This window comes from Microchirus variegatus, assembly GCF_963457635.1.
Source record: "Microchirus variegatus genome assembly, chromosome: 7".
In the NCBI taxonomy this organism is placed as follows: Eukaryota; Metazoa; Chordata; class Actinopteri; order Pleuronectiformes; family Soleidae; genus Microchirus; species Microchirus variegatus.
In genome coordinates this window covers 15,032,443-15,056,932 of record NC_139808.1, presented here as the reverse complement: position 1 = coordinate 15,056,932, position 24,490 = coordinate 15,032,443, and the positions used below count along the sequence as shown (strand labels likewise).

Here is a 24,490-nt window from a genome sequence, read left to right as displayed (position 1 = left end):
ATGAGATCATGCAAAAGGTGATTTTTACACATGTGCATCGGGTCTGTGTAGGGCTGTCATATAAATGTCCAATGGGCTACCGTGTTTAAATCACGAGAAGGATGGAAAGGAAGCACAAACGTTGCTAATTAACATTCTGTAAATGGCTCTGTGGACGTCCAAAAAGTGCCAAATGCCGTCAGAAATGAAAAGTGAGAGTTTCTCCTGTTTCACTGACTCCAACGCTCCATCTGAAATGTCGCAGTATTGACCCCGCTCAGCTCTGTCATGTACGGGGGAAAGGAATAAAACACGGCCATCTCATACCAACTACTCAGGTCCTCCAAGTAACTTCACATTTTAACCTTATTTCGATTCGTTGACCTTTAGCTGGAGTGGTCACAGATTGGATCCAAGGAGATTGCTTCCTGAATTGAAATGTGTGACAGAGCACAGACTTTTATTCCCCCTTTGTTCTCAGGCTGGTTCTCTTCCACTCTCATGTGCCTGATATTCATATCCCATACCTTTTCAACTTAAAATGTGCATTCGTATTTGAAATTAACTAGGAAAAAAAAAGGGCATTTAAAGAAAAAAAAAAAAAAACGCTGGCCGGATGACTTCTCCATCCCACAGCCAATTATTCAAAACAGTTTATCCAAAAATGTCCTTCAAACAGCCTTAGCTGTATCACACACCTGCACCAAAGCTGTACTGGAATAGTCAGTAAACAGAATACAGAATGTTTAATGTTCAGGTGAATCCAGTCAGTACAGTCATTTCTTGTACACTATTAAAACTGCAGCGCAAACCTTTTAAATATAAACAAATGTCTGTTACATTCAAACTATTATCAAATAAGTTCACACAATCCTGATTTAGCCTCTCTGTGTTTGACAGTCCGGCAGCATCACAAGTGGAGATACAGTAGAAGACAAGGGTGTTTTTTTGTTTTATAAATATGTTCATCTTTCCTACAATCAACTCTCCTGAAAATGGGAAATCTACTCCAAGTGTGTGGTCACGTTTACATGTAAACCCTGGTCCTTGATGTGATGGAAATGCACAGAATTGTTGTAAATGCTCTTTGTTGCAGGTATAAATGCAGCTTATTTCCTCCTGTGGTGAACTGGACTGGAACTATGAGCAGGTTAATGACAGCATTGATGAATACACAGTGCATATTTTACTACTATGTCATTGAAATGCGCGATGAAGTGTTATTATTGTTCCCTCACGATGTAGCGGGTCAAACAGATGAGAGGTGGTTAAGAGAAGACAGTTTTGAGCCTTGTGCAACTGTGTTACAGCAAGAAATGGCAGATGAGATAAATCCAAGTGGAGACCCTGCCTGTGATCATTTTTACATGAAGTAAAGTATCTGAGAGGATGGGAAAAAAAGAGAGACATAAAACACTTTTAAGTGGGCGAGAATGTGAGGGAGCTGAAAGAGGAGGCCGAGGAGGCCAAGAAAGGCAACAGGGATTTGCCATCAGTAAAGACCATTCCTGTGATGGAGCTTTCAGCAAGTGGCATCATGAAGACTGAGAAGCCTCTCGATTCAAAAACAGGGTGCAAAGCAAAAACAATGATTATATGTCAGGTGTAATGTTACACTGTGATACTGCTGTGTGACCTGAATGATAAGGGCATACACTATTATACATGGGAAAAGTCTTTACACTGATTGCCCATTCCTTTTTAATATTGATTTTTTTTTTTTTTTTTTAATTCTATTAGTTTACAGAGTAGCATGTCACCATGTGGAGGACTGCTGCAAATGCTGACTTCATCCGTCAGTCTCCATGGTGCAAAGGTATATAATATATATGTAACACAACACCTCCATTTTCACTTCCATTTTTCCTGAGGAAAAGGCAAATTTATCTCAAAGTGTTCACAGATTTGCTGGGATCTGCATTAGTGAGCGCTTCTCCTTAACTACCCTGCCCCATGGAGACATGGAGACAAAACATGATTTGAGCTCCCATGTTTTGTTTTCATAACCCGAACCTAAATAGACAAAAAAAAACATGTCTTTAACCTTGGGAAAATAAAAGCCTGCAGAATGTCAAAATGACAATGGTTTTGAGCCAGAGTGTCATCATAACCACAGAAAAACATGCACAAACTACTTCTTTCTCTCTCTCTCTCACACACACACACACACACATACTTGTTTGTCTGATTTGGCCCCTGCCTTTGAGCAAACTGCGGTGAAGGACAAAAACACAAACATCCAAACAATAACTGTAAACTTTTTCAATGCAGCATGGCTCATGACCCATATCTGGCCATTACATATCCCAAAGTGTCAACACACACATGCGTACACACGCTCGCACACACACACACACACACACACACAGTGTTGTTTTCAGTGTCAGTCTGATGATCATCATGAGAGGCAGGCTGACTGGGCTTTCTACTCTGTTGTGGGTTTGCGACATGGAGCAACACTGCCACCCTCTGGACAAAGATGAATGCAAACACACTGGCACTGAATGACTGAGGCAAGTGTCGCGGGGACTTTTTTTCTATACTAAAATAATTTCACCTCCATTGTATTGGGGTGAAGATGGACTTGAGCAGATTAAAGCAAAATCAATCTGCATGGATGGAAACTGGGAGGGGCAAGTGAAAATGTATTTTTCTCTGTGGACAGAAAGCAGTGCGAGACTTTACTTTCATATCTTGTCACTCTCAAAGAGAAAAAAAAAAAAAAAATTCCTGAAATGGTGAACTAGTCCTTAAACATTCTAATTTATCCATCAGAAGCCACTGAATCACAGACCCCTTTTTTTTGTCATTTAGATGAAAAGAGTTACTGTCGGCATCAGTGCGCGTCACTGTCATCATGCTGATGTTCCTCTGTGTTTTGATGCCTCTGTTGCCGTGACAGCCGTGGCCGGAGGCATTGTGTGCTGAGGTCGTCCGTCCGTCCGTCCGTCCTTCTGACCCATTCTTCTGACCACAATATCTCAGTCTTGATGGAATCTTGGCAACTTTGGCACAGGCGGTCACTTTGACTCGAGGATGAACTGATTAGATTTCGATGGTCAGCGGTCGAGGTCACTGTGACCTCAGAAATCACATGATAGGCATTGTGATGATATCAGAAAACATGAGCAAACTGTGAGGATGAAGGGAATAGATGTTGGTGGTCAAAGGTTAAGGTCACTGTGACCTCATACTTTGTTGGCACTTCGAGAGAATCTTTTCAAATTTCACACACATGTTTACTTAGAGTCGTAGAAGACCAGAACTAGAAATTAGAATATACTGAATAACCACTCTGGGGTGAATGAATGTAAGTCTAATGATTAATGTTTTAATCACTGGTTTCATCTTTTTCTATAAACCATGACGTCAGTTTTTTTGTAAATGATTTCCATTTAGCCGAAAAAGAAGACAAAATAGACGGGGAAAGGTAGGTGCTTGGTTGCAGGTAACATCTGTGAATTTCCAGTCACAAAATGTCAACATGCTGTCGGTCAAAATCAACAATCTCGAGTTCAGATTCTTAAGGCTATCACTATCACTTGTCCTTTGGTGGCTATAAGCAAAATCCTCTCAGTGATGGTGATTTAGATCATTGCCTGATCAAATAAAGTGTTTTCACGTGACGATGCTTCTCAGTAAGAAACTGTGTCAAGTCGATCAGAAACAAGGCGGTGATGGATTTTTTTCCCCCCCTTTTAAATAACACGTTACATTTATCTTAAGGGTAGCACAGAACTTTATAGTAAAATCAATAGAGAGTCTGCATAATTGTCTGTGTAAACAAAGAAAGAAAATCAACAAACATTTGCTGTTTTGTTGTCAGCCCTGTCTCCTCAACAAAGAACTGATTTAATGTATTTATTTGCTCTGTTAATGTTGTTATATATTATGTTATGTACATACATATATATGTACAGTATACTGATACATGGACTTTGCATTATCACGAAATGTAATTGTGTGCCTTTAAATTCCACATCGACTACAACCAATGAGGGAAAACACTGTGTTGCTTAGCAACATGATCCATACAAACAAACCTTGAAAAGAACTGAGCTCATGCTCATTTTAAGTAGTCGTACCTCTTTGCCCAGCAGATCAATATAAATATACCAGTCAGCTGTTTTGGATCTATATATATTGAGCTAATTGTTTTTATTGTTGCTTTTGTTGTGGCTGTGATGACGTGCTTCCTGATGTGTGAGCCATTAGAGCTCTATAATCTCCTCAACAGGTGCAGCAGTGTGTCAAAGCTGACCGAGATCAACTACCTCTGTTTGATTGGTACAAAATCAGCATATATATATAACTTTGTTTTTGCTTGATTTCATTTGTTTATTGTATTTATTTGTACATGTTTGTCTGATTTTTTTTTTTTTTTTTTTTCAGATGCTCGTGAAAGACAAGATTACAACACGAGTCACGTCATAACGGCTAAAAGTGCAAAAGCGGTATGGATTTCATTTTATCGACAGTCTTATCTCGTTTAATATCTAGTTTATTTACTCTTTCTGTGAAAACAAAAGCTGCATTGTGACATAAATATGCCCCTCAAATAAAGTTAAACCTGCTTTAATAAGCATCAAATGAATCTTGTGTTGAAACAGAGTAAACTAGTTTAGTTGCTGTTTTCCTTTGAGACTTTGTATGCATCTGCTCTGTTGTTGGTTCAAAAGGATTTTTTTAGAAGAATGTTAATGCTCAGTAAAATAAAAAAAATACCTTTCAGTCCAAAACACACACAGTGAAACATTTGTCCAGCCCTCAGTGTTGTCTGTACACATTCCTTTCATGCTGAATCCATTACCACTGCCACAAAGAAGGTGGTGCAGCCTTTTGTAATCTGAGTGAACAAACTCAAAGCAAATATGATCATCACTTTTATCAACTGAGTTTTGGCAGCAGAGCAGTTGAAGGATGATGTTAGAAAACATTTGAGTTGGAGAAAGTCACTGCACACCAACCAGTTTTTTTTTTTTATCATCCATTTGCACCAAATGTACTTGTTATTTTTAAAGTAGTTGTTGAGATAACAGAACTATGAGTTCACTATACCCATTAGAAATAAAAATGAGCTATATAAAATGACTTCCCTCACATCCCAATCCTGAATTATCTTCCGTTAACATTTTAGCATCACATTTTGTCATTGTGTATTTCTGCAAACCATAAATAGGCCACACTTGTATTACTTCTTCCAATGGCTACATGATAGTTTTAATAGCTTGTGTCACTTAAAAGGCCCAGTGTATGACATTTAGGACAGTTGATTGGCAGAAATGGAATATACTACCCACAAGTATGCTTGAATAATTTCTTTCGAATAAAAATAGCTTGGTTTTCTGAGCCTTAGAATAAGTCTTTATATATACTTTGGGGGGAACGCCTTGCTTTATGGAGGCTGTCATCTTTTTTTTCGACAGCAGCTCATAACCAGAATAAACAGTGAGAGTTTTACCTCACGTACTTGAGAATTGTTTCGTTTTAGAGATGTTGACATGACACAATTTTGCCAAAACATCATAAAATATTTTACTGTGTACAGACTCGACAAATGAAACCTCCCTATGGTTTGCAGAAAAGTAAAATAGCAGCATTTTCCTGGGAGATCAGTCTGCTGATTCCCTGATTTGTAGATACATTTCACAGCAGCCACCTCCTCCTGTCATCTCTAAGAGAAATTGGTTCTGAGTATGATGGGCTTTGGGTTTTTGGGATCAAAATATGCGCTTCTCACTCTAGACTTCAGCTCGATGGAACCCTGATTCATGTTTTCTGGGAACAAAGCATTTATTCAGCTTAATGACCTCGACGGTTTACTGTTGTTGTGAAAGCTCCTGACGGACTTGAATGTTTTCCTTTCCTGCAGACAGGGTTCAGTGATTTGATATCCTGCCTTTACGTGGAAGAGACTAGAGACTCTTTATGTGACTCTCTCTCTGTGTGTTTGTTAAAATATTAGGTTACTGAATGTACTCTTTATTTGAACTGAAATCACATCTCCAAACTTTAATAAAATATGGACAGACTAGTATTTGGGTTGTAATGGGGTTGTATTCTTTTGACCTTGGGTTGATTAGAGTTGATTAATGTACATGACAAGATCCCAAAGCATCTAAAAACTACAAATAGTTACAGTTCAGGAAACAGGGGTTGGGTTTTTTCTGCAAATTATCAGGTTCATCCCTTTATGTGATAACAATTTAGGTGAATTTAATGTTTACATGCCATATGCACTTATTTTAGTTAAAGTAATATCTTAAGGATAGATCATATTCACGGCCACTTGTAATGCCGTGGCTCATAAACAATACAGTCATGTCATTCAGGCAGGGGTAATGGAGGAAAAGAGGAAAGTCAAAACTAACTGTGCATCAGTGAATTGGTCATCAGGTTCACAGAGCTATGTTTAATTTATCACAATACACTGTTTGATTTTATTGTCACTAGCCTTTAATGCTTAAACACACTGAAAATGATTTCCATGCTGTCTCTGTAAGTTGATTTTTGCATGGTCACATGTGAAAGCTTTCTGATTGACTCTTTCCAGGACTCGGAGGGTAAATTCCTCCTGCCTGTGGCAGTGGAGGTTGACACTATGCAGCACGTGGTGGTCTACGACAGCAACACCAGCTCTTTGCAGGAACAAGGTCATTGGAGAAAGTTTCGAGTGGAAATGCTTGAGCATAAGGACAACGTTTACAACTTTGTTTTGTACATTACGATGTCTATATTGTTCCTAATTCCCTCAGTCTGCGTTTCAGATGAAGTGATGTTAGGTTTCTTACTTATTTTTCCCTGCAGGCAGAGCTGTTGACTGTGCCCAGGTTCTGGCTGAAGCAAGTCTCTGTCCTGTCCACATAGTGAGAGGAGGCTTTGAAAGATTCAGCGCTCTGTACCCTTTCTTAAGGACGGAGAAAATAATGTACACCATCATGGTAAGACAGACACACCTGATATGGAGCCAAAGGTAATTAACTATACACTCATGATACAAGAACAAGACAGAAACCTTAAAAGAGTGAGTGTCTCTTGCCAAGTTTTAAACATCTTTATCTTGTAAGCAGTTTCACTTATCAGGACATTTATTATGTTTGCCTCATATTAAAACCATTCTTCCTACCAAGATGAATCAAACTGTGATGTGATGGTTCAATGTGTGGTGGTTGGATCACTCTAAATAACAACAAACAACAGGATGGAGAGGGATTTTCATCATCATAATCATCATAATAAAGAAGCCATATTTTCTTTTGGTTAAGAAAGACAATATGGCTTCTTTATTATGAAGATTTATTTGGAAGAACAGAAGTGGGCATGACCAAAAGTTGCTTTTGTGCACCTTTACTACGAGCAAGGTTATTATATTATAGGTGCCATATGTAAGAATGTGACAAAAACATGATTTGCAGTCTGCAAAAATATTTTTTTTAATGCAAATATTTTGGCTGTACTGTTGTTGTTGGTGAGTTCAGTTTGTTATATGAACATTATTCCTGAGTCTCTGTGACATATTAGGAGGGTTTTATGATCAGTTGCTTTAGATTTATTACATAATGCACCTTTAACGAAAACTGACCAAATAATGGAAACCAAAATTGAAAAAAACATTTTTATGAATTGAAATAATTAAATAAGAAAAAGAAAAAAAACAATAACTTTAAATAACTAAATTGTGTGTTGATAAAAGTAACTAAAGCTAGCGAAGCGAAAATATGCTTAGTTTTCAACTTTGTACATTTATTTCATGAGCCTTTTGGGTTCATATGAAGTTTATTTATTTGTTCTCTGCCGGCCTTTTCATTCATAATAAAATGTTTTCAATTCAATATTGTTTACAATGTGGGACATAAGGCTACGCAAGTTCAACAACATAACATTTGTTATGTAGTTAATTGAGTTGAGTTGGTTCATCTAAGTTAACCCTTTAAGGTACTTCTCAACCATTTGGTCGACCACACTTCAAGTCACTATATCTCATTGAAAAATGCATCAAGCTGAACTCACTGACACTTAATGTCACTTGTTCTGAATGTTGTTCTTTATGAATTATGCAAACCAGGTTTATTATGAACAGACGTATCAACCGTTTGGTAGAGGCCTGTATCTGAAATACTGTAGGGTATAATTAAAAAATATATGTATTGATTGTCGTTATTGTTATCATAAGTAAATAAAATAAAACAATAAAAAATGGAAGGAAAAAACCTTTCTGATATTTAAATGCATCCAACCTCAGCAGTGTTAAGCACTTCAGTCTGACTGTTGTATCTGATTCAGGGATGGTTGTTCATCTGTCCTAATACATTTTTAAAATAGCATCTTTTGCTGGGGTTTTATGACACAATACTTATGAACAATTTTTGAATCTTGCACCTGGCAAATTGTCCATATTACAAAAAACTAAAACTACTAAAAACTTAACTGATGCTAGGCCCATATATTCTGAATCAAATACAGGGAATTGGGAGTGAAGGTCTGCCTGTAATACATTCATACCTCACTGTTTTGGTGAAATCCTGTATTTGTGTGCCGTCTCAGGAGCTGGAAAACCTGAAGACATATCCGCTGGAGATTAAAGCAGGACTGCTGTATATGGGTAACCTGAATCATGGCACAGACTCCGGGATCATCAGGGACCTGAAAATCAGAGCCATCGTCAACGTCTCACAGAGCGACAGCCTGAAGTAAGTCAGGACTTACTGAGGAATTTTTATTGGACAAAGTTGTGAGTGCCATGCTGTTGAGTTTATTCTCCAGTTCTTGTGACTCTGCTTGGATTTAGGCCAACACAGAAGAACCTGACTATCCTTAACGTCCCTGTGGCTGATTCAGTGGTGTCTGATTTGTACTCACGTTTTGAAAGGATTTGTAGTTTTATTGGTAAGTCACAAGATATTTGATTAAACATAGCAGCTTTAAATCCTTACAAATATTGATTGTCTTATTTAGAGAATTAATATACAGCAACCTATGAGGGTTTTTTTTTTACATGAAAGTTTTATGATGAAGTGTTCAATTGTAATAAGACACCATGCAGTGAAAACTAAAATAATCAATATCAATGTACAACTGGAAAGGAATTGGAAAATCCAATTATGTTAAATGTCAGCGTGACTGTGTCCTTTATTTCAACCTTAATGTCAGAGGTTGTATAGGTCTAATTGAGATATTTTTTAGATTATTGATTATATACTGTACACTGTACTAACTAGTGAAGATGTCCATGACCAATATGACTAAGAGCCTTCACAGACAGTCCCCTCTAACTTTAATATTTAATTTTGTCAATTAAACACTATATTTAAACAAAATATTCTTTCATTGCTGCTGTTAATTCTAAGTTATATTTCTTATGTTTTCAGAGTCACACATCAATGAGGGCTCTGGTGTCCTGGTGGTTTCCCAGCAGGGCAGGAGTCGCTGCAGTGCTGTTGTCATTGCCTTCATCATGCACCACCTCAAATACTCACTTAAGGAAAGTGGAGTTTAGTGAATTTGGTCTTTGTTTTAGGAGAATGCAGCAACAAATACCTACAAATGATGTGCCAATATGTAAAATGATCGTTACATTTACCCATTTCAGTGTACATAATGCTGTTGGTTTGCCTTTTTTTCCAGGAGGCCTGGAAATGTATGCTGAAATGCAAACCCAACATGAGGCCAAACTCGGGGTTTCTGGAGCAGCTGTCTGACTGGGAGCAGCACACCATGGGAAATAAAGTGACTGATGTTTCTGAATCATATTTTTAAACAAGGAACATACTTAAATAATTTTACAAATTAAAGTAATTATTTCTGTAGAATATTCTGTTATCAAATCACAAATTTTATTTTGTACAAGTGCAGTAAAGTGCGTTTATAATGAGGTAGACTGACTAATGCACAGTGAATTTCTTTGGAATGAAATGAGCTGCATGAACTTCGTTAGCTGTCGAGTTGAAAATGCCTCAGAGAAGTAGGCTTTGAGAAGGACCACATGGCGTAGTAGCGGCTAGCACAGCAAGGTGGTGATTGGTTTGAATCCTGGTTAGGCATGTGGGTTTTCTCAGGGTACTCCAGTTCCCTCTGCCCCAAAACATGCAGCGGTGGAATTGGACACTAAATTAGACATACATTGGTGTGAGGTGTGAATAGGCAGAGAATGACTGTCTACGTTTGCCCCGAAATGGACCAGCGACCTGTCCTGGGTGTAGCTCACCTTTCACCCTATGTCAACTGGGATTGGCTCCAGCTCCCCCACAACCCTCAAGTAGAGGATTAAGTGGTAGACAATGATTTAAAGTATACTTTGACTAACGTGTTAGTCAAAGTATAAGTTAAATATACCCTTGAAAAACAAAATGTTCACATGTAAGCACAAATGAGAATGACATGAATCAGTCAGATGTACCTGATAAATAAAACACGCGTTTATTTACACAAATATTCTCAAATACTAGTCTTCTACATAAGAACATAAAAATATATACAGTGAGGGACTCAAACTGCTCTGTCCACAGGTCGTGTACATGTTCTGATTTATTTGCATTTTCAGGTTTTGAAATGGGAAAAATATATATAAACGCTTATGTACTGCAGGATCTAATACGTACACTTTCAGACTCTGACACTACAACACTGGGTGAAATGCTACCCTTCAAGTGCTATTCAAAATTTCAAATTCGTTATTTCCTTCAATATGGTGGTGAAAGCCAATAAAACTCATCTCGTCACTAAGCTTACCCACATCACAATGCTAACAGCACTTCTGTAACCTGCACATTTCAAACTTCTCATTCACTACAGCCCACATCTCCTACCTGGATCAAGGCATCTCCATGAGGAAACTCCCACAAAATAAAACTAGGTTTGGTCAGTCTCTTCTTTCAACCAACTGAGTAAACTTTGGTTATGTCTTGAAGTAATTCAAGAAAAGCCACTTGAAGCATTTCAAGGATGTTGAAAGCAGCACGTTTGAGGAACTCTTCCTTCGGGAACCTGAATTAACCTTACCTGGCTTCTAAAGAATCCCAAGTACACTAGAGTCAATCTGATGATAAACCTAATCCAGCAGTCCAGAACATCTTTCAATACAAAAAGGTTGTAACGACGCATGGTACGATAGGGGGAGAGGGGGTTTACGTTATAAAAAGAAGATAAGTGATCTGGTGTGGTAAGATAGGCTAGACAAGACTGCTCAGGCAGAGAAAGTGTTGAAAGTGTCATTGTGTTCACATACACCTGGAGCACAGCACAGCACCACACACGTGCCGAGATGAAGAGGGTGTTAAGACTTGTCTCAGGAGGTAAAGGAAGTGTTTTCCTCAGGTCCTCTGTTTGACAGTGCTGCAGTAGTAAACTATACACAGGATGTGCTCCTTTTGATACTGGTGGCAGCCATATTTCTTTTTGCCTTCTCTTTGTATACTTGCTGACCAGTGCCTTCGCTATCTTAACTACAACGGGGGACACTCGTTCTCAAGCTCACCACACAGACACACCCATTTGTACTCACTACAGCTTGAGGGAAAATGAAAAGAATACCTGTATACTTCAATTACACAGAACATTCATTTCAGATTTCAGGTCAACACGTTCATTCCAGGAGGCAAAGGAATGCAGAAAACTTGTTCTGGTTTTTTTCTTGGATGACGGCGTCCTTCAGACGAAGGGTTGGTGAGGCGCAGTCATGTGGAGTCTGGTTGGATATGGGGAGGGCTGGCAGAGTGGCACCTGTCTAGTTTCTTCCACCAAGCTGGGTGGTGGTAGTGGTGGGAGAGGTGAGGCATGGTGATGGAGGATTTCAATGGAGGTGTCACTGCGGGGCACCAGCAGCAGCAGGCACCTGGGTGCTTAGGACATTGGTGGCAGCAGACAGGACCGGCGAGCCAGTAAGAGGGCCTAGGGCAGTAGAGGCTGGCAAGGCAGAAATACCTGAGCATGGACAGACCATCAGAAAACTAGCACAAAATACCCACAATAATGTAATAATATAGTATATCTTGACTAGCCTACACTGGTGGTTACCAGTTGCTTTTAGGGTTGATAACATTTTAGTGCCAACTTAAATTCTGTGTGGCCTTGCCCTTTGTTTTAACACCATATCCACCTTTTAGGGATGAGCCGATACGATACTCATATTGTTCCAAATGCAGCACATGCAGCATTTCTTTTTTATGGGAGAATTATATTTGATACAGTGAGAGAACTATGTCTTTATAGCTAGCACAAATGTGTTAACAGCTTCACAGTTAAAGGTCTAAAATGTATCTGTATTGGCTGGTGTCGGCAGACACTCAAGTTTGTGATATCAGTATCGGACATGAAAAGGTGATATCGTGCCAACACCTTTCCTTAGATTCTTTGATGTCAATTTACAAGTCATTTTAAGGTCTAGGTTGAATTTATAAATTCTGTGTTTATAAATACTCATGAATGTGGCCATGTGCGTGCCGTTATCTTGTAAAGCATTTTGTTTTTTTGGACATCAGTCCTGTACAATTTAACACCAACCCCTTCTCTAGGTGTAGTGCAATGTAAAAATATTTGACAGAAATTAAAGTAAAACTACACAAGTCCGAGATTAAATTCTTATGCAGAGTTTTCTTGAACAGAAATAGTACAGATTTTACACATATCTGTTCTGTAGCAGTATACATGTGTTCTTACCAGTGATCATGCTCGCTGAGCTAACAGCTGGGTTCCCACTGGGCAGGTTGGCTGACCCGGCCACACGAGACTGATCCTTCACAATAGGGACTGTAGGGGACAAAACATACAGTATAAAGAACAGATTTGCTTCTTAAAAACAACACTGGCTAGTTCAGGTAAGCTTACAGAAATAAGGGTGATCCATTGCCTCATGGGCTGTCAGCCGGGCTTGGTGGTCATAGCGCAGCAGCTTGTCCAGAAAATCCAGAGCCTCTGGACTGACCAGGTGCTGGTTCTCACTGTGGACAAACCTCTCCCACCGCTTGCGAGAATGCCTGTCGGAGAAAAAAAAATCCACAACGAATTCTGAGAACTCGCACAGAGGAGACACTAGGTGTGGGAATCTCTTCGCACCTCACGATTCGATAACGATTCAGAGGTCAACGATTCCATTCTAAACCGATTATCGATGCAACAATTTTTTACTTTAATACTTTGCTACTCGTTTAAAAGTAAGATAAAGCAACATAAATATAAAAGTGGCAGTGCCCCCTCATCTGGCTCATCTGGTGCAGACAGCCCTTTTATGTCTGCGCACCGCCCCTGCGCTGTTCTCTTCTCCCTCTCCTGCGCCGTTCGTTGCTCCTGCGCTTCTGCGTCTCCAAGTGCTCATTTGATTTTGATTTGATCTAAAGCAGACTGGATCATTTCTCTACGTGTTTTATCCCCACATAAGAATAATGATCTTTATGACGAGGATGGAGTACAGTCGTGATGAAGTGCAGGTGATCTGAGTAAAACGTGACAGACTGAAGAGCAGAGCGCACTTTTCATCGTTTTCACTCCGTGGTCTTAATATTTGTAAAAGAAGACGCTTTAACGCTGTAATTAAGGGAATAATCAATGCATCAGATGAGCTGAAGTCTTTAGTTAACTGCTCAAAGAGAGAGAATGTTCTCTGCTGTGAAGTCAATGTCGCGGGGAGTGCATAATCTGTGCCGCACGCAGCCAAGTTTCACTTTTGCGCAGAGACTTTCCAGCATTTAACAGGCTCTGTTCCACAGTGAACTCGCTGTGTTTCGACCGCCGAATTATCGGTGCATCCCTAAATATATCTTTATTGACAAGAACGATGTAACCGTAATAATGACGCACTTGATAGTGTGACTTGGGTTTCAATCGGCACCTGGACTAGCGTGTACTGCGCGGATTACATGGGGGAACGTGCGCCCTTGTACCCCGGTATAGAAAAGCTGAGTTGTATAAAAAAATATATTTAAAATAAATAAACAAGCAACGCAAAGCCTGACGACCCGCTAGGCTTATAATACACTGGGGGAAACCCTGGCTCTGCAGCGAGCGAAGCGAACAGAATGTTGCAGCAGGCGAAGTATTATTTTTTATTTTTTTATTCCGATTATCAACTTATCCGCATCGATTCGGAATCGTTCTAGAGAGAATCGCGATGCATCGAAGAATCGATTATTTTTCCCACCCCTAGGAGACACCATAAAAATAAATGGTGTTTATTGTGGAGAACAGATGATGTAAATCATTTTAATCTGCTGCATTCCTTCACCCAAATAAAGTATAAAAGCTACCAGGCATGCTTGCTCCACTGCCTGGAAAAGGTGCAGAATTCGTGTTCCCTTCGATTACTTGATTTACTTTATGCTGAAAGGTTATTATGGACTTATTGATCAACAACCCAAAATACATCCTGCCTACTTGAGCTTGAATAACAAAAGCCAGCACAGCTGTTGACACCAACATGATCAAGTGACTGCAGCAATTGATTTTTACCTTCCCAGAATGTCATTAAAGCGAGGTTCCAGCTCAATGTTGTACTTGTCGATGTAGTCATAGAGGTCTTCAGTGCCAAGAACCTTGGCTATTCTCACCAGCTGAGGGAAAACAGGGGACAAACAGCCTGTCACCTCTGGGTGAGACACTACTGGACAGAACCTACAGAACACTGGGTAGGCACAACTTTCATGTGATTTGCTATCCCACATGAACTAAAACTGTTCAACTTGTCATCAGCCTGGCTCAAGTAGTAAAGTAGCCATAGAAAGACACTTTAGATGTCTGCTACTTAAAAGTGGCGAAATTTCCAATTTACCTGGTCATAGTTGTCATGGCCATGGAAGAAAGGCTCCTTCCTAAAGATCATGCTTGCCAACATACAGCCCAGACTCCACATATCCAGACTGTAGTCATACATCTGCAACACACAGAAAACAGGCATATTTAGAGGTTTCCAGAAACATCTCCACCAACACCCATTACATATTTCAATTATGCCAAATGCAGCAGATCAAACCTGGAGCCTACTAGCCCACATGTCAAAGTCTAATTTATTTATTTATTTATGTAGGACATTTTAAAACAAATACTTTCAGAACAGTGCCTTTCAAGCACACAGAGCACAAAAGGCATGAGTGATTAGGATGTGACCTATACTGGTCTTGCAAAATCAGAACCCTTTTGATTGCTGCACCAAACACACTAAGGGCTTAGCTGAAGAGGTAACTGTGGTATTAATAGCAGCAATGAGCAATTTACTCCACCACCTTAGCAGAAAACACATGTTAGAGTAGCAAGAATGTATACCATTACTTTTACACACCGCTTCCTCTTTCACGCAACCCTTCACTCAATTCAAGCACACACACTTTCAAATCTGTCACTCCCGCTCACTTGACCACTCACTCAATAGAACACACACACACACACACTAGGGATCGACCAATTATCGGTCTGGCCGATAATATTGGCCGATATTCTGCATTTTTTTGCGATAATCGGCATCGGCTGTTTTTTCAACGATAACCGTTATAATTCATTAATATATTTTAAAACACGCTCCTTTGGCTCTGATGCAGCGTCTCTGCCTGAAGTCACCACTCTCTTGGTTGTGTAACAATGTCCCACCCACAACCCTCACTGATTGGCTACTTGGCGCAAGTGAGTCAGTGACAGCCAATCAATCCACACTGAAGTCTCTACATGCAGCGCCACAGACACGGAGGAGAAGCGGAGGACTGCTCCGGTGAGCCCGCAGAAAGGTAAGGCAATGACAGTCGAAGTTTCAAAGCCCCTAGGATGAAGTTTTGAGACATATAAAATAAAAATATGACATAAGTAGGCTGTACCAAGTGTAAGGGAGGAAAACCTGCGCTTTGGCTCTGGAGATTAAACTACTTCAACACGGTGTACCGCTACATTATAATTGCCGTGACCGCTTTAGAGCTAGAGCTTATTAGAGCAATAATAATAATAATAATAGGAGACCCTTACGGTTATCATTACTTTGTGGGAATAATTCATCCCCCAACATGTCTCACCCCATGGGGCGGCTCCCAGTTTATCAATAAACACCCACAGTGATTATAGCCTATAAGTTTAACAGCACACGCACACGGCGCTCATGCTCTCACTACACTATGATCACACAGAATAAATGTTAAATATTTGCCTTTTTGCCAGTCCATCGTAAAGTCCAGGTTAATGATGGGTCATTTCAATTAGTCAGGCAGAGAGCACAGGTCGAGTTTTTTTCAATCAATAAATATACCGTCATGTCTTCAACTCACGTGTGTAAAGTCGCCTTTATGGTTTTAATTTCCAATTGCCAAGTGCCTTATTCTTATTTCTGTAATATGACATACAGTTCTAAGCACAAGAGTGTACATTTAATGTTCTGAGATTCTGAATATGACTTAATTTCTCTAAATATATAAATAAATATAGTAATAAATAAGGAACAATAAGTGAAAACTCTGGTAAGCACTGGAAGTTGTGTCTTTATCTACTCATGCTGTTTTATGTAAAATTTTCCATAAATAACTATTAAATCTATAAAATGAATGTAGTGAGCCATGGTTCTGGCCACCCTCTTTATTGGTTTGCTCTTAATCAGGCTGAATCAGATGTAGCCCACCTGAGAGAACATAAGACATCATTAATTAAATGTTATTCATGTAGGCTATCATAAGAATATTATGTAGTGGAGTGGAAGTTTTACAGACAGTTTTGTTCTAATTAATGAATATATATTTTCTCTTTTTTAATTCTCACTCTTTCTTTTTGTCTCTCTTTTTCTAAATCCTCATTACAGATGGATGGATCCAAGAAGCGGGTGAAAAGTACAGTATGGCAGTATTTCACAAAGCCAACCCCAGGAAGGGCAGTGTGTAATACCTGCAAAGACATTAATGATTATGTAAATTATGTGTTATTTTACAAAAAGTTAGGGCCATTTTGTCAGTGAAAACAAACAGTATATTGTATTCATTTTAATCTCTAAATTTTGACAACAAAATGTTCATTTTTACTGCAAATAAATATCGGTTCTACATATGGACTATCAGTTTCGCTTGGTTATTAATGATCGGTATCGGTCCTGAAAAATCCATATCGGTCGATCCCTAACACACACTCACAAGACCGCTGCTCCAGCTCTCACTCGACCACTTGCTCAATACAAGCACAAACACAACCGAGTTTCCCTCTCATCAGCACTTGCTCATGCATAAAAAAATACCATTGTATAAAATGAAACTGTTGATTTTGTTGGAATATATGCCCAGCAGTAAAAGAATATCAATAAAACAGAAGTGTACCTGATAGTCCACCAGGAGCTCGGGCCCTTTAAAGTAGCGAGAGGCAACTCTGACATTGTACTCCTGTCCGGGGTGGTAAAACTCAGCCAGGCCCCAGTCAATAAGGCGCAACTACAGATGAAGAAACAAAGTAATTAAGGCAGTTTTCAAGTATTGGTGCCAATGACAGCAGTTGAGGTAAGATATAAACTAGAGGCATTACAGGCAAATCAAAAGATACCAAACAAGGATACAACTTAATAGTTAAATACAAGGGCCACAAGTAGAAAATAAATTCCTAGTGTTTGGTCTTTTTAATTGAAAGTGGATACCTGTCCTGAGCCAGTCACAACCTGACAAAGTATTTTAAATCATGTTTCCATCACAGTAGCCGGACTAGCTTACTTGACACAACATGGTGGATGGATAATGTTATCCGACATCATTATAACTGGGTCTTTAACTATGCTGGCATGTTCTTGTTTAGACAGAGCATACATTGGAACAGTTGACTGGTGTGGTTGTGCCAGTGATTGAGGATAGAACCAGAAGATGGTCGACTCCCTGGCACCGAAGACATAGCACTGGACTTCTAATTTTCCTCCATCACATACACACACGTGTATGGGGAAACAACGAGTGTGCCAAGAAAGGAGGGTCACAACATCTTAAGTTATACAGAACTTTTCTTATGTTTACTACTCACCTTGCGGTGTTCATGATCAATCATCACATTATGTGGCTTCACATCTCTATGCATGATTCCCATGCTGTGGCAGTAATCCAGAGCCTACACATAAAGGCACATTTGTTCATTTCAAAACCGATAACAAAAAGCCACTGGACGACACATTGTTGACAGGCAAACAGAAGCTTAGTACCATCTGGTTTAAGCACTTAATGCGTCACCAGCTTCAGGATATTTAGAGGGTAAAATTCATGAGCCCACTCACCTTGAGAATCTCGTACATGTAGAAACGGATGTCATAGTCTGTCAGGGTCTGGTACAGTTGCTGGAAAGCAAAACAAAACCATTAGTCTGTCTATCATAATGTCCAACAGCAAACATCAATGGAACAGTCAAGTAGGTCGATTGTGCCAATGATTGAGGATAGAACCAGAAAATGGTTGACTTTCTGGCACCGAAGACATAACACTGGACTCTCAATCTTCCTCCATCACATACACACCCGTGTACAGAAAAGCAACGGGCATGCCAAGAAAGGAGGGTCTCATCTCATACATGAACAGACAAGTGTAGCTCCTACCTTGAAGTCTGTGTTGTTGACATGTTCAAAGACCAAAGCAGGCGTCCGGGACTGCAAAAGGTAAAAGGATGCATGTTGCATTTAATGTGCTGCAGTGTTAACAAAAAATGGCTACCACTGAGGATACTTCAACTAAATCAGTAACATTGTAGTCAGCTATGGCACCAACACAAACTATGAGCCACACTGGCAGCAACACAGACGCCACATTCACATTCCAACATGTTTATTCACTTCCTGAAGATGTGAATAAGAAGGGAAACTCAGCCCATGTACAGATTAGTTTCAGTCCACAATGCCAGTATTTCACTCACATTTGCCCACTGAAAAAGATTAGGAGCAGTGTGTGAGTTAAGTTATCAAAAGATGTTTTCTTTATTAATTATGGTTTTCACTAAGCAAACACTTTTATTTGGGGCAGCTAAGAAGAGAATGAAGAAACGTGTGGTGGATTTCATTAGACAGAAAATGACTAGTAAAAGTAAAGTAAAGCTGCTGCTTCAATGTCCAATGCACTAAAGTATCATCTCTATACAGTTGTGCATGCAGCCTCTTAAAGCATTATTGCCCTGTTTGTACAGCAGCTTTTATCTGAATGAAAAATGTAAACATTTTTAAAAAATTGATTTTCGATTTACATTGATTTTTTTTTTAACTACTAAAGACAAAATAATTATTCAAATGACGTACTACTATGTGTAAATGCATGACCTTTTATGAAGCTATATCGACGCTATATCGCCCAGACCTAAAATATACTAACAACGCATTTTTCCCCTCAGTTCTTTCCCTGTTTTAATAAAAAGTAAACTGCCTCAAAATGTCATGAATTTAATCACATGGGTTGTATTTGACAGACCACAGAACTCCCCCAGTCCTTTTCACCTGATTTTTGCAATGATTTGAGAGTTGGGTACCCGGTCGGTACACGGAGGGCGGGTGGGAGAGATCTTAATCAGTTTCGGTTACGCACTTAAAATTACCAGAAAATTCAAGATATTAGCCTGTTTTGTGTATTTGCAAAGGCATGTTGATTTTTTAAAAGTGCGTTCCTCTGCTGTGTCAATGTGATGACGTCAAACGACTTGTCAACTTGACTTTGACATTTAAATGCCCTACTACTTAGTCGTACTACTCACGAACACGTTTTTTTAAACATTAATGAACATGTTCTGAACTGACCATTCATTGGTCTATGGCCAGACTAGTTGCTTGCAGTGTGAACTGGAGCTGCAGCTGACCAAACAGCATTCACCACTCATCTATTCATCCATCTATATCCTATTACAGCACATCTAACAAACTGCCAGCACCCAAGTGATATATCATGTCAAGCTTTTTATAATGATGCAAAATCTTATGGTGCTTTTACTTGTGATTTCTTAATTAACAGAATGGCCAGCAATTCAGCTTTTGTCAGCCATTTTATCAACAAACGATGTCATCATTAAAACAGAAAACAAGATTAGCTCATGTCGACAGGTGATTATGGATGATTTGATTTTAAAACATTTTTCACCAGTCACATACAAATAAATACCAAAAAAACATGGTGGCTGCTGTAGTTTCCTTGTTTGTGAAAATGCGCTCTTAATTCATCACACACCAGTGTTGCACCATTCTTTGGATAAAAAGCCATAAAACAGCACATGAGTAAGACTATCCTGCTGAGAGTACATCTAACTTAAAGCCACGGCTGGCTGAATACTTACAGACACATACTTCTCCAGTCCAAGTGAAATCGAGAATCTTGCACAGGTGGTGGGTTCACCATGCTTTTGGTACATTAATAACATCTCAGAACTACAGAAAACTGCTATAACCATGACCAGAGTCGAAATAAAAATAAAAATAAAGACTTTACTTACTACTGGGTCTTTTACAATATCAATGAGGGAGATAATGTTCGGACCTCCGCGTAGATTCTCCAAAATCTTAATCTCACGCTTGATTTTCTTTTTCTTTACGGGCTAAAACGACAAAGAGAGACAGTAAGTCACATGAGAGTGTGAGAAGAATCTGATAATGCAACCGGAGCCCATAAATTGTTGTTAATGTCTGTTTTGTATAGATTTACCTTAAGTATCTTTACCACCACCTTCTCGTTATTTGTGATGTTGATTGCCTCAAAGACCTCACTGTACTTGCCACGCCCCAGCTTTCGCACCAACTGGAAGTCATCCTGGTTTCTGTGGAGAAGTAAAACAAATGACAGCCACATATCAGCTGGGTTTCAGAGCTGCTAATCAACATGCTCTCAGTGTAATGTGAGAATTAAGATATTTACCCCCATTCAACCACATGGGACTCATAGTCCCAGTACTCCCTGGGCCGGTGAGTGTTGACCTCGGTGTACACTCGGGCCCTGCTTGGCACGGGTCCTGACATGTCCGACAGCTTGGCAGAGATGGTGGGACTTCTTAATGCAGCAGAGGATGGTCAGCCAAACAGGGGTGATGGGTGGGAGAGGGAAAAGGAGAGAAGGTGGGGAAAAGGAAGGTTGAGCCCAATAGGGCAAGGGTAGGGGGGGATTTATTTGAGGATGGGGGGAGGGGCCGCCAGGGGCACGGTGAAATAGCTGATGAAGAATATGAAAGAGAAAAATAGATATCAGAAAACTGAGTTTTTGGTTCATAGAGCGTTATAGTTTAGCAGTATCTCAACCACTGCTGCTAAGGCCGGAGAAACCCAGACTGAACAGATGCACTGTACACATAGCTGCTATGATGTACATAAGTTGAAGTAAACACCACTATCAACAAATATATAACCAGGGTTTACTAACGGCTTTTCTTAATTTCCTATTAACACACGGGAACACGTACACATAGGATCATTCACATACCCTAGGCACTGCAAACAAATGTGAACAGGACTGTCCAACTGAAACTGGTCATAGAAAATATGAAAATGAAGGCCAAAACTTGTAACAAATTGCTATTACACAAATGCAGGGGACTGACAGCACGTTAGCAAAACTATGTATCTTAATGCTTGGACAGGTATCAATAACCGTCCAAATGACGAACATCATCTGCTCTGTCAATATAAGACCCCTGTATGATAATGTGTTGATGTGTGTATATTCACTTGCTGCGTCTGATTATGCGTGGGGTCAGGTTTTGGAATTTGACATTGTAAAATAACTGGGACCCATAGTTTTGACAGTCTGCAAACACGTGTGCCTGACTGATGAGATTTAATAAAGCTCCAAAAATGTGCTGGGTCAATGGGTCATCCAGTTTCTAAACACACAACTGTTAATCCTGGAAAGGATAGTCTCGTCCATCTAAGGCAGTGTTGCATTCGATTGTCATTCTTTGCAACCAACTGGTGTGTCCCAGTCCTAGGCTGTTGCAGGCATGGAGAGAAGAGTACAATCACTCAATTGTACAAATTGTAGTTTATCCATTAGCCAAGAATGAGCCTTCTACATTCTAATCAGGAGCCACCATTTTGGACCACCATGTTTTTACAACTAAACCTCTGTTTTGAGTTTTGATGCTACCTGAAAGGCTACACAGGTTCTCCAACACACTTAGAAGGGTAGGTTGAGTTGAGGGACATTAATAAAGCAATCTGTTAACTTGTTTATGCCTTAACTTTTACATTCATTCATGCATGCACAGATGTCGATTAGATGCCTGTGATCTACATGGGGAATAATAAATGATGCAACTGAAATACGAATACAGGGGTTTTTATAAAAACAGAGGTGAAGAAAACTAAATGTACAAACACTATATTAACACAACCCTGATTAAACGGACGTATAACATCCACAACAAATGTATTTACCTTAGAAATTCAAACACCTTTTAAATCACTATGGATCCTGTAATAGTTAATTGTTTATATTACGTATTATTTTATTTGTTTAGTACTACTGCAGCAGCATCACGGTTCTATTCGTTGGCTAACATAACACTTGGCATCTTGATGAACTACCGTAAAGTGCCAAATTAGTAACGCAGGGTAAACCCCCAAGTAATACTCTCGGTCTTCCCAGTGAGAAAAAGTCGGGACATATTTGTTATCTGAGCCATATTACTGTTAACAGTTGATAAATCTAGTGTTGCTCACCACCACATATACACGAAGACTCATTCGTTCGGTGTTAATTCTACTTCATCAACGTGTCCCTGCAGTCAATTTCCATTGATATGTGATTAATAAATACACTAGTTTATAGACAAAGTTATCGGTAAGCTGTTAGTTACTCGTAAATGTCAAGCTTCCGCAATGTTAACGTCCTGTTGACACAACTGAATAATTACTGGGCGTGAACGTGCAGTGGCTAAACTCGCTACATTCACCAGTAACTAAAAATGATTAGTTATAAGTTGGTTAACAAGCGTTGTTCACTCGACGGTGAGCTCAAGGTGTTAAAAACTTGTCATCTCGAGGCGGGCCCTAGTTGCTAGCCTGCTAACTTAAACGTGGTTAACGTTAGCGCTAGCTAGCCCCCGCGGTGGTTATGAGACTATTTTGTTGAAAGCAGAGCAAACAGAGCTGTGAATATTTACCCCCTTGATCAATTTGACGACCGAAACGCTTCCCGGAGACGAGCGGAGTTTTGAAAGACCGACGGTTCTGTCCTCCCTCCGTCGCCGGGGTGTCTATGCTAGTTGTGATTTCTGCTGTTTCAGAGACAATATGGCGGACCACCGTCACCTACGTCTCCGTGTCTTCCAACGGGAGCCGCGGAGGACCAAACCACTTCAAAGGCGCTGACCAACCGGATGACAATGAAATGTGTAGTTCTTATTCACTACTTTATTGTTTCAAAGCGGTGTTCAGGCAGCTTTACACTTTATAAGAGCTACGGGCAATTTGGAAAACAAATCATCAATGTCTACACGTGTCTTTCTTCTGCATGTAAATGGATATTTAGCTTGTTCCTCTATATACACTTGGGTTGAATATTCAATGTTATTTATTTATTTTTTATCAATTCCATTCACTCTTTGTTTCAATTAGTAGCACTAAGCCCCAATAGGAGAAATATGGTTCTAAACAGTATTTAGGTCGTATGGTTTTCAAACTTTGGTACATGTACCAACCCGTCGTACAGCTAATCAAAAAACGAAACTTTGTCAAATAAACTTTTGGATTTAAAAATAAATGTTTAGTGCTTATCATTTATCAAGTTTCTGACAACATCAAACAGAGGAAAAATGCATAAATAAGTAGTACACATTTAAAAGTGGCAAACATCTGTGTCACTATCACCCTCACCACATTTTAAACAGCATAGTTGAAGAAATGATGATACTAATTGAATAAAATAAAAAGACAATAATCAGTCTGATGACAACCAGGGGGAAGAGAGGTCTGTCACGCATGTGTGTCTTTTTTATAACAGTACATTTCTGCTGCCACATGGATGATCCTCATTTACATTTTTATCTAGTCTCATATTATTAATAAAAAAATAAATATTCTACACCGGAAGTTTTTGAAATGTAAAATTATATAATAATTACAATATACCCTTTGAAACTGTTACTTCAGCATCATTGTAAAACCAATGCTTTTGCAAAAAGCTCTTTCGAATAAGGGAATGAGGGTCCTCACTGTGTCCAAAAGGGGGCGCCACAACATTGCAAACACGCACCACTTACAACTCTCGGAGGCGCAGTATATTGACACCTAATTTAGCACAATATATTAAATAACAATGAAGAATTTTATGTGTAACAGAATGAAGGGGTACAACTTGTACGAGATCAGGCACCAGAATAAATAAAAGTCTGAATATATATCACATACACAAAGAAACAATAATCATGTATTATATTTGTTTTAGCTTATGAAGCACATGTACTTTAAGCTCCTTAATTTCTATCTAGGTCAGTGTGGGCTTCTGCTCTGCATGAAGACCAGGACCCACAAAGGCCTCAAAAGCTGCCCAGTTACATTTGTATCAGTTCTTTTTTTCATATCATTTGATGAATTGCACATTTGTGTTTGTGTCAACATTGTGTTAAATGTAATATAGTA

At 39.3% G+C, this 24,490-nt stretch overlaps 2 protein-coding genes across 4 annotated transcripts; one reads left to right on the top strand and one right to left on the bottom strand.

Annotated features, from left to right (window-relative positions):
* Positions 1-4,163: 4,163 nt before the first annotated feature.
* Positions 4,164-9,735, top strand: styxl1 (serine/threonine/tyrosine interacting-like 1; the record flags this gene model as incomplete). Its single annotated transcript, XM_083891929.1, has 8 exons — positions 4,164-4,266; positions 4,372-4,433; positions 6,533-6,632; positions 6,787-6,920; positions 8,524-8,669; positions 8,768-8,865; positions 9,348-9,460; positions 9,604-9,735. The coding sequence occupies 8 exons, from the start codon at positions 4,164-4,166 to the stop codon at positions 9,733-9,735; spliced, it is 888 nt and encodes a 295-aa protein (XP_083748055.1).
* A 661-nt stretch (positions 9,736-10,396) lies between these two features.
* On the bottom strand, positions 10,397-23,132 carry LOC310929674 (casein kinase II subunit alpha). Of its 3 annotated transcripts, none has more exons than XM_083892494.1 (14): positions 23,014-23,132; positions 20,775-21,065; positions 20,565-20,676; positions 20,356-20,457; positions 20,200-20,262; positions 18,488-18,538; positions 18,173-18,232; positions 17,926-18,009; positions 17,241-17,351; positions 14,738-14,839; positions 14,419-14,519; positions 12,802-12,950; positions 12,634-12,723; positions 10,397-11,898 (listed from the first exon to the last, which is right to left on the bottom strand). In XM_083892494.1, exons 2-14 carry the CDS (start codon positions 20,873-20,875, stop codon positions 11,780-11,782), a joined length of 1,245 nt encoding a protein of 414 aa, XP_083748620.1. In that variant the 5' UTR covers positions 20,876-21,065; positions 23,014-23,132; the 3' UTR covers positions 10,397-11,779. The 3 variants fall into 3 exon arrangements, with proteins under 3 accessions (XP_083748620.1, XP_083748621.1, XP_083748622.1); XM_083892495.1 differs by having other exon boundaries at positions 10,397-11,880; XM_083892496.1 differs by lacking the exon at positions 20,200-20,262.
* Between the last annotated feature and the right edge of the window lie 1,358 nt (positions 23,133-24,490).